The following is a 10,337-nucleotide window of genomic DNA, read 5'->3' as shown; positions in this document are numbered from 1 at the left end:
AATAATCTAGTCCATAGGTTTGAGTGAAGCCTCTTGCAACGAGTCTAGTCTTGTACCGATCAATTGTCCCATCTGACTTGTACTTTATAGTAAACACCCAGTTACATCCAACTGTCTTGTGCCCTTCAAGCAAAGTCACCGGTTCCTAGGTTCTATTCTTTTCCAGAGCTCTTATTTCTTCCATAACAACAAACCGCCATTCTGGTTTTTTCATTGCAACATTTATGTTATCTGGAACCACCTCAGTGTCCAAGCTAGTAGTAAATGCCTTGAACTCGGATGCTAGATTACTATACGTCATGTAACTATGCATAGGGTATTTAGTACATGAACGAGTACCTTTCCTCAAGGCTATAGGAAGATCAAGTGATGCATTACGTTCTTTCACCTTTCCAGGCTCCTCACCACGATTGACCATCTGTGTATCAGAAACTTCAGTAGTATCTTCCACATCATCACTAGCAAGGACCATTTCATCCTCTGCAGCTTCAATCATTTCATCCTCTGCAGTTTCCCCTTCTATCACTCTTTTAGTATTACTACTTCCTTCCCCTTTGTCTTGCATGCCTTCATCAGTCTCCATACATATATCAACACCATTAGGAATATACGTACCTGGACCTGATGGCGGGTCTGACTCCTGCACTGGAGCCAGTAGTTCTGGTTCAACAGGCGACACTGCTTCCTTCCTGAGATTCCTTCATGAGTAAGTTTTCCAAGGAACTTGATTGGTAGAATGGACCAGACTATCATGCTCAGGACTAGGGTTAAACAAGGTTTGAATGGATGCTGACTCTAAAGGAATAGCATAAGATGACCAGTTAGTCTCTTCATTTATGTTCTCCCCCTGAAGATGACTAACAGGAAAAAACGATTGATCCTCGAGAAAGGTGACATCCATGGAGACATAGTATTTTCGAGATGACGGGTGATAGCATTTATATCCACGTTGATGGAGTGGATATCCAACAAATACACACTTCTGAGCACGAGGAGTAAATTTCGTGCGGTTTGGACCATGGGAGTGAACAAAAGCAACACAACCAAAAACCCGAAGAGAAACATCAAAAATCAATCAAGTAGTAGCAAAGGACTCTTTAAACAATTCTAAAAGGGTATGAAGATTAAGAATACGAGATGGCATCCGATTAATGAGATGAGCAGCAGTGAGAACTGCATCTCCCCAGAGGTACGACGGAAGAGTGGCGGATAACATAAGAGACCGGGCTACTTCAACCAGATGCCAATTTTTATGCTCAGCTACTCCATTTTGTTGCAGAGTGTAAGCACACGAACTCTGGTGAACAATACCTTTAGAAACAAGAAACTCTCTGAAGGAGGCATTAAAAAATTCTCGCCCATTATCACTTCTTAAAATCCCAATCTTTGTTTGAAATTGAGTTTCGACAGTTGTGTAAAACTGTTGGAAAACAGGGGACACTTCAGATTTATCAGTAAGAAGGAAAATCCAGGTGAGACAGGTGTGATCATCTAAAAATGTGACAAACCACCGTTTACCAGTGGAAGTAGTAACCGGTGAGGGACCTCATACATCACTATGAACAAGAGAAAACGGACTCGAGGGTTTGTAAGGCTGAGAACGAAAAGAAACCCGATGTTGCTTGGCACGAATACACACATCACAATTAAAAGAAGAAGTACTAGCATTACGAAATAAATGAGGAAATAAATACTTCATATATTGAAAATTCAGATGTCCTAAGCGAAAATGCCATAACATAACATCATGTTCAAAAACAGAGAAGTTTAAAGACATAAACCCAGATTGGTGATCATTCCTAGAGGAAGTTTCGTCAGAAAGGAAGTATAGTCCCCTATCGTGCCGAGCAGTGCCAATCGTCATCCCCGATTTCAGATCCTGAAACAAAACGGAATCTGGTGAGAAAATCGCCTTACACTTCAAATCTCTTGTTATTTTACTGACAGATAACAAATTATACGATATTTTAGGCACATGTAAGGTATCACGTAGGACTAAACCATTAAACGGAGAGATACTGCCCTTTCCTGCAACAGGGGCAAAAGACCCGTCTGCTATTCGAATACGCTCATTACCAACACTTCGATTATATGACATAAATAAGTCTGAGGAACTTGTAAGGTGATCAATAGCTCCTGAATCCACAATCCATGGTTTTTTTACCATTTATACTAATCAGGCCAAAAGAAGGGAAATTACCTGGTTGTGCAATTGCACTCACCCCAACTGTACTCGAGCTATGTTTACTGTCACTAGAAGATTGCTTCTGAGTTGGTTCATCAACTGAGTCACTTATCAGGGCACGACTAGTATTAGATTTGTCATGAGACTGTCGTCGCCTGCTATTGGGGGGCTTCCCGTGTAATTTCCAACATTGGTCCTTTGTATGCCACAGCTTCTTACAATGTTCACAAATAGGTGGAGGTTTTTTATCACCATCAGTACCGGACGGCTTGGCGACGAAGGCGATTGCATCAATAGTAGGAATGGTATTATTCATGGCACACGACCGATCCTCTTCCAGCCGTATTTCAGAACAGACTTCTCTAAGTGAAGGAGTCAGGCGCTGGCCTAATATCCGGCTACGGACACCATCAAACTTTGGGTTTAGTCTAGCCAAAAACACATAAACACGATCTGCTTCCTCAATCTTCAAATATTAGGCCCTATCCTATAGACAATTCCAGACAATCTCTCTACACAAGTCCATTTCCTGCCACAGCATTAACAGTTTGTTAAAATAAGAAGTAACATCCATGGACCCTTGTTTGCATTCATGGACCTGTTTGTGGAGTGTATATAGCCGAGAGGCATTCTGTCTTTTAGAATATAGATCTTGCGCTGCCTCCCAGATATCCTTAGCTATTGCAGCATATAGTAGTGGTCTTCCTATCTAGGGTTCCATACTATTCACCAAAACAGACCGTAACAACGAATCTTCCCCTTTCCAAATTCGTTCTTGTGGATCACCTGGGGCCGGCTTTGGAATTTCCCCCGTCAAATATCCAAACTTGTGACGCCCTTCCAAGGCCATCTGGATTGATTAAGACTAGGAAAAATAGTTTTTGCCATTTAATTTTTTCCCTACGATAAATCCTGCAGAATTACCCATCGAACCAGATAAGTAGGAAATATTAGACACAATAGGTAATGAGTTTACCGGATTTTCTGAATAAACTGGTTGAGGATTTGCACCGAACATCGTATCCAAATCAGAAATCTGCTGTTGTAGGTAAGCCAACCGTTGTCTCACATCGTCTGGATAACGAGTTGAACTACAAGTGGTTGGAACAGGTGCTGGTCGCTCGAGATGGTCAAGACCTCGGCTGTTGACCATGAAAGGACCATCGGGTCGGGCTGTGAAGGAAGAACTCGGGTCGGGCTGTGAAGGAAGCAGGATTGTGAGACAACGGCGCAAAAACTCGGGCTGCAGAAGAACTATCGGGTCGAGCAAAGACCCTCGGGTCGGAGCGGAAATAAAAAACGCGAGTTGCTCCATCACCGGCCCTGATTCAACCCGGAACGACCCGATTTGCTTCAGACCAGTACCAACCCTGTTCAGATCGGACCGATAAACCTGCTCCTCGCGTCCGATGCTCCCAATTCTGCCCTGATCGTGATGGCTTCGATCGAAAGTCATCTGTTCTTCGCGGCCTCGGCTCATTTCTGCGTGGAGAGACCTGATCGGCACAATCTGATGTGATGGTTCCCACTGATGCCGACTTTCCGATGATTGCAACTGGACAGCAGAAATTAACTCCAGTAGGGCATCCTGAAAACATTCTTTTACAGCTGCTCGGATCGCCGTTTTCATGTCAAAACTCGAAGATCCATCAGCAGAAGAAGATTGGGGTTGATTATCTTCCATAACGGTTAGGGTTTCGTCACCACTCTCTGATACCATGTTAAAAAATAAAGAATAGAGAAGAGAAGAACAAGGTTACATGGAAACCCTAGTACAGGGAGAAAAACCACGATATAAAGACTTTTCTTATTCTGTTTTAAATCTAATACACTGTACACAGGGACACACTATATAAATAGATAGTAGGAAACCCTAGGGGTCTTACACAATTACATAAATGCCCTTAGGTTAATAACCTATTTTCAACACGAACATTCCTCTGATTCCCAGTAATCCTGATTACATTCTAGTCTCCCAAACAGCCCCTTAAAGCATTGTCTTTAGGTTGTTTTGAGAAGTCTTACGATGAATTGAATTTAGCCTTTTCTTTCAAAGTTAGCCAGGAGAGCTTTCTTGAAATTTGCAATTCGTGTGTTGAGTTGCATAGCAAGAACATTCAAGTGGAATTGATCATTCTATCTTGTGGAGTGTTTGAATCTCGGGCTAAAGAACTTATTCTTTGTCTCAAGATATTTGATCTTAAGGCAATCCGTATCTAACCCAATCCTTAGGGTTGAAATCATTTTTTTGATATAAATAACTGCTTTCATTGAGGAAAAAAACGAAAGAATACAAAGGCATACAAAAAACCACGCTAGCAAAGCCCTTGAAGAAACCCTCCAACTAAAAGAAATATTTCCTAGGGAATAATTACAAAAGTCTTCAAAACTGAAGCCCATAGAAAAACATGAAACCTCAACAAGGACCCAACCTTAGGGTTGAAATCATATTGATTTAGGGGTTTTAGAGATTGAGAACTAGGGGTCCTCATACCAAAAGGGTTTCTAATTCCAATTCACTAGGGTTTTCATCTCACACCCCCTACATTCCAAGATAGGGATGCCATCCTTGATCAAGCTCAAATTTATACAAACCAAACAAATAGTGAAAAGTAAGGCATACAAAATCCAAGGAATATGGAGTTCAAACATAGGAAATACAATTTCCCTTGTTATTATGGTCTATTCTCATTTTAAGAGTTATGAACTCAAATATTATTTATGAACGGGGTATAGCCATGGGAAGCATTGTAGAGGTTCTTGTTTGTCCCAGCTGAATCTCTTTCCATAAAAATGGTAGCTCTTCTACCAATTAGCCAATAATATATCACTCCTCCACCACCCACCCCCCACCCCCCCCCCCCCAAAAAAAAAAAAAATCACATTGATTATATACAGTGGGCCCCACCTCTTCTACCTGATTCATCCTTGATCCCACTGCCCCTAACCAACTTCCTTTGATCGTTCTAATAAGACCAAATGTTTTAGAAAGCCTTCTCGGGTGCACGCTTAGGCTCAAGGCACAATTTTGGTGCCTCGCTTGCTCACAAAATAAGGGCGCACCTTTTGTGAAGCCCCAAGGCTCCAAGTCTAGGGCCTGGGACTTTTTTTTTATTATTATTTTTAATAGTAATAATTAAAGATTTTCCTCTTTATTAACTAAAAAAATCAATTTTAGTGAACCTAAATGCAAAATTTCTTGTGTTTAGAGTTCTTTTTTTTTTTTTTCATATTTCCACTTCAACTATGCTTTCTCTTGTTAATGTAGTACTTTTATACATAGTGCGCTTCACCAAAAAAAAAAAAAAAAAAAAGCCAACATTTGCTACTTAAGCTCCAGAAGACTATTATTGTACTTTAATGTGGCTTGAACTTTAAAAAACATTGAATAAGATGCCTACCTTGGAAAAGTTGTGCCTAGGGGTGCGACCAAAGTTATCAATTAGAAGTGGAAAGACTAAACATAATCCCCTACAACAACCGTACACACAATATTTAATGAGTCCAAATTGAAGCTTGCCCAAGGAAACATGATACAACCTATCGAGAGCAAATTTTCTCAACTCTCATCCAATGGTAGGTATACATGACCGCTAAAGCTATTTAGCAAGCCTCTGACTTATTGGCACGACGATTTTCCACTTTTTATCTCGAGGAAGCGGTGAAGTTTTGGGCTAGAAGTATTAGTTTGCTAAAAACCTCCCTCTATCTTACTTGTACAATGAAGAATACCAAGGAGTATCCTTCAACTTCAATTAAGAGTATTATCAGTATGAGTTTAGAATAGAACAAGTCAAGAGGGAAGCATACGAAAAAACAAACTCACGGGAAAAAGAAGTTCAAACACTCACTAAAGAAATGAACCTCAATCCAAGGGGACCAAACCAAGCTTATAATTGCATAAAGGTCAAGTAACAGACGCCAATAAGGACACATTAAACCTAGCAACCTCCCAAACCTCCTCCCAAGGTCTCTTTACCTCCCTAAAAATTTTGCGATCTCTCTCAAGCCAAATCCCCTAAAACACATGAAAGAAACAACACTACGACAAGCCTCTTCCTTTATTTATTTATTTTATTTTTTTTTTTTTTTTAGCCTCTTCCTTTATTTTGAAATAGGAAATTCAAGAACACCTCATCAATCATTATGCTGTACTCCCTACCAAGACCCAACCATAAGCTGGACGAACTCAAGCATTTGCACAATAGGGAATGAGAAAACAGGCATCCCCACAACAAATGGTCAATATCCTGAAATCCTTCTCATGTCTCCTGTAGAATGCACTATTGCAAGCGCAACACAACAGGAGGCTGTCTCTAAATTCAAAATAGAGTTTTAATTCGCCCATGTAAAACTTCCACCAAAGAATTTGACCTTGAAAATTTTACTCATCCAAAGAGAGGAAAAGGCCGAGGCATCTAAAGGGAACAAGGTTACACAAAACTTTAGTTTCAAGGACTTAAAGAAATTTGCACAATATTTAGAAAGAGAACACCATGCGGAAGCTCTGAGACGAGCTGAACTGACAAATTTAACGGAGGAAGAGCTTTATTGTGAAAGATTATTTGATCCTTTTGAAACCAAATTTCTGATAGAAGAGTGTGTACCATGTTTGACCATAGGAGCTTTGATTTCAATGCCAAAGAAAACCAGGAAATGGAGGAGTTGTCCTTGAAGAAATTCAAAAATACCCACTGGACATTAAAAATTGAGAACAAATTCCACCAGAATCGCCTTGAGAATGAGCAATTAAAGAATAAATGTTGCAAAGCATCACTGTCTGCCAAGCAAAGAGGACAAATTAATGGGGAAATACAATGAGAAGGCTTTTTTCTTTGAAGGACTCAATTGAAAGAGTTGTTGATCATCACCCAAATAAGAATATTGATGCGCTTGGGACACTTGGACTTCCAAATGGCAGAATAAAACTCCTTATTCATAGGAGAGGATGCTGGCAAATACTTTGAGAGAGATCTCACACTGCACAGTAAAACTACCTGAATGTTCAAGAGACCAACAGAAATGCAGCCAACTACTTTTGTACTAAAATTCCCAGCAAAATCTTAAAATCCAACAGCTCTTGATCCTTGAGAAAACAAGGGAATGTAATATTTCAGGAAAGAGTATCGCTAACCCACTGGTGAAAAGCCGAACCATGAGGAAGAAGTGATAATCCGAACAACTGAGAAAAGCAAGATTTCAAAGAAGAGGTACAACATGGATTGCTATAGCAATTCTACGAAGAAAAAAAAAGAGTCGTCCAGAACTAATAGCTCTCAATCATGAAGCCTAACTAACTGGGTGTTCTATATGATAAGTCTTAACCCAAAAGGACATGCTTGACTCAAATAAATTAAACATGCAAGTCACAGAAGTCAAATTTGAATGACAACTATTGCATTAGTGAGTCAGCAAGATGCATTAAACTATATGTTGTAATATCAGTTTGGAAGAGGTCGTTGGAGATATCTTCTAAGGAAATATTTGGTTTCTAATAACGTAGTCAAAGGAGTCTACTGGGTCAATATCAGTCAGTTAAAGTCACAGAAAAGCTTCTCCATCATGCTTTCTGAGTGAGTTTTGTAATGGTCCAATGGTTCCAATGTTTTTGGTTATTCAAATTTTCATATTGCTTATTTGAAGGCTTTGGTTTATGTACGCATTTAAGAATGCAACTTTAGTAATAAATTTTAGTTCTTGCTCTTTGCTATGTTTTCTTTGTTGTTTATTTGTGAACATACATTGCTCTAGTAAATTCAACTCTGAGGATTAGGAGAACTACAAAGGTACATGTATAGCTTTGTAGGACTGGGAAGATTACTGAGTACATATATACAATATATCTAAATACATGAATACAAGTACATAGATAAAATAGTACGCTAATTTAGATACCTACAACTGCTAACAAGAAATTCTTGCAAACAGGTCAATTTGCTAGCTTCTTCACCGTCATTTCTAGGTTAATAAGAACTGAACATGTTGAACTTTTCTCAACCAATTTCAAGCAAATATGAAAATATAACAAGCCAAACTTAAATCAAATGCAGCATTAGTTTTTTCCGGAATGATATAAAATATCAATGAGGCCATTGTCAGATAAGCACGGGAAGGAAATAACTAATACCTTATATTGACGATAGGTACACAAAAATAAGATGCTATTAAGAGAAATAATCCTTGCATACAAGATTTTCAAAATTTTCATCAAGAAATTAACTAATTTTACATGATGAAGTTAGCAATAGCATTGTGATCCCACCATGACATATCCTACGATGAAAGCCAATATTCCTTTAGCAAGAGCATAATCGAATTATAGCATTGTTGATGTAATTATTGAGGTGGAGGAAGGGGGAGGAACCATGAGATGATTTAATTCAAATTTGTATCCCAGCAGGGTAAACTATGATGAATTTCATTCATACAATGTTCACTTTGCAAATGTAAATCAAGCTCAGATGTAAAATTTGAAATTCAACCATAACTGCTTATGAGCCATGATGGCAAGTAAACTAATAAACAAACGGAATAAACTTGTACTTAACTTTGTTTGCATATTCTACATACCCCTCTGCAAAAGTTTCAACCATCAGAGCCTCCTCTGATTTTGCTTTCTGGCCATAATATAGTGAACAAACTGCCACTGTAAAAAGCATGCTTACAGGCGCACGAAGGGCAGCGCAGTAAGCGGCAAAAAGGAGCATTGTGGATGCATATATTGGATGGCGAACCCACCGATATGGTCCAAACTGCACAACAGCAGTAGGCACCACTACCTTCTCCGAGTACTTTGCAAGATACAATGACGAATTGTAATGAGTCAGGAGAGTTACCAGTATCAAAATCCAAATGCCAACATTACTCCACCCGCCTGGAACTTGATGAAGTTCTGGTCCTTCAAACGCAGCAAGCCAATGTCCAGCCATGACACCCACAAAGAACAGTAACCGATACAAGTTTGGCATGTTCACATCCCACTTGGGGTCATGAGGACGAGCAAAGTAATCTCCATATAACCTTTTTCGAATGCTAACATTGAAGAAAAAGAAGTAGTGGTATACAAAGAAGAACACAAAAGGCCATCCTTCAAGGAATCCATTGAAATGGGCAGGCGGGACAAGGGTGAGCCAAGTGAATAGGGAAGTAACAACAGCAAGTTGCTCGTATATGTTAGCTTCCCCAAGTAGGTGCTTTCTCAAGCAGTATAATCCATAGGCAGCCATCGTAATAGCCACAACCCAGGGCCAAAACAACCAAGTCCAGCTGAAGTACATCCAGAAAAAGGGGTTGAAAAACAAATTCAAAGACCATTTCATGGCTGCAATTGTAATCGATAACACCCCAGACCACTTGACAACATCAAAAGGGGTTATTCGAGAAAGGGTACCTTGCAATGAATCAAACGAGACAAATTCAAAGGGTTTAAGAAATGGGTTCTGGGATTCTGAGCTAACTGCATCAGAAGATGAGCATTTGAGCAGGGTTCTCGTCGTTCTTGAGAACAGGGACGTTACATGCGAATTAGTAAAACCATTTGGAGGAGTTATCAAGGGAGTAAGCCTTAGATGAAAGGGAGAATTAAGGAACGCCAAACGGGACTTCACCTGTTTGTCGAAATGCTTGAATGGAAATTTGTGCCTGTCGACCAAAGATAGACCACGAACATTGGTTGAGGAGTGAAAGAAGACCGAAGAAGCAGCCATTGTTGAAGAGGGAAGAAGGACAGACAGTTGGGTCATGGGAAATTAAGGAACGTCATCACTGGCTATAGCGAAGAAGAGAGTGTTAGCAACAACAGACATGAAGCGAAGGCAATATGGTCTCTCTCAGCTGATAGGGATAAATTGCCAGTCTTGGGTTCGATAGAGTCCAGCCCAAACCTGAATTTAATCGAACATGGTGTTCAAGGTGGATTTGATATCGAGATCAATTGATAATGTTTTATGTAAATACACTATATACATCGTTTGGTTCACCAACATAAGTTGTCTTGAATGGGTATAATATACCAACTCATTGTAAAGTCTACCAACTTTAAATGTTGGTGGAGTTGAATTGGTATATTTTATAACTCACCCCAACTCTCCCTTCTTCCCATGTTTTCAATGGTTCTACCATCGACCACTGTCAGACGAACTAACTCCGAACT

At 39.7% G+C, this 10,337-nt stretch overlaps 1 protein-coding gene across 2 annotated transcripts; it reads right to left on the bottom strand.

Annotated features, from left to right (window-relative positions):
• Nucleotides 1-1,679: 1,679 nt before the first annotated feature.
• LOC120083036 lies at nucleotides 1,680-10,063 on the bottom strand. Of its 2 annotated transcripts, XM_039038534.1 has the most exons (2): nucleotides 8,756-10,063; nucleotides 1,680-1,879 (listed from the first exon to the last, which is right to left on the bottom strand). In XM_039038534.1, exons 1-2 carry the CDS (start codon nucleotides 9,925-9,927, stop codon nucleotides 1,873-1,875), a joined length of 1,179 nt encoding a protein of 392 aa, XP_038894462.1. In that variant the 5' UTR covers nucleotides 9,928-10,063; the 3' UTR covers nucleotides 1,680-1,872. The 2 variants fall into 2 exon arrangements, with proteins under 2 accessions (XP_038894462.1, XP_038894461.1); XM_039038533.1 differs by lacking the exon at nucleotides 1,680-1,879 and having other exon boundaries at nucleotides 8,541-10,063.
• Between the last annotated feature and the right edge of the window lie 274 nt (nucleotides 10,064-10,337).

Source organism: Benincasa hispida, chromosome 8 (genome assembly GCF_009727055.1).
Source record: "Benincasa hispida cultivar B227 chromosome 8, ASM972705v1, whole genome shotgun sequence".
Lineage (NCBI taxonomy): Eukaryota > Viridiplantae > Streptophyta > Magnoliopsida > Cucurbitales > Cucurbitaceae > Benincasa > Benincasa hispida.
This window is presented reverse-complemented; position numbering and strand designations above follow the sequence as displayed.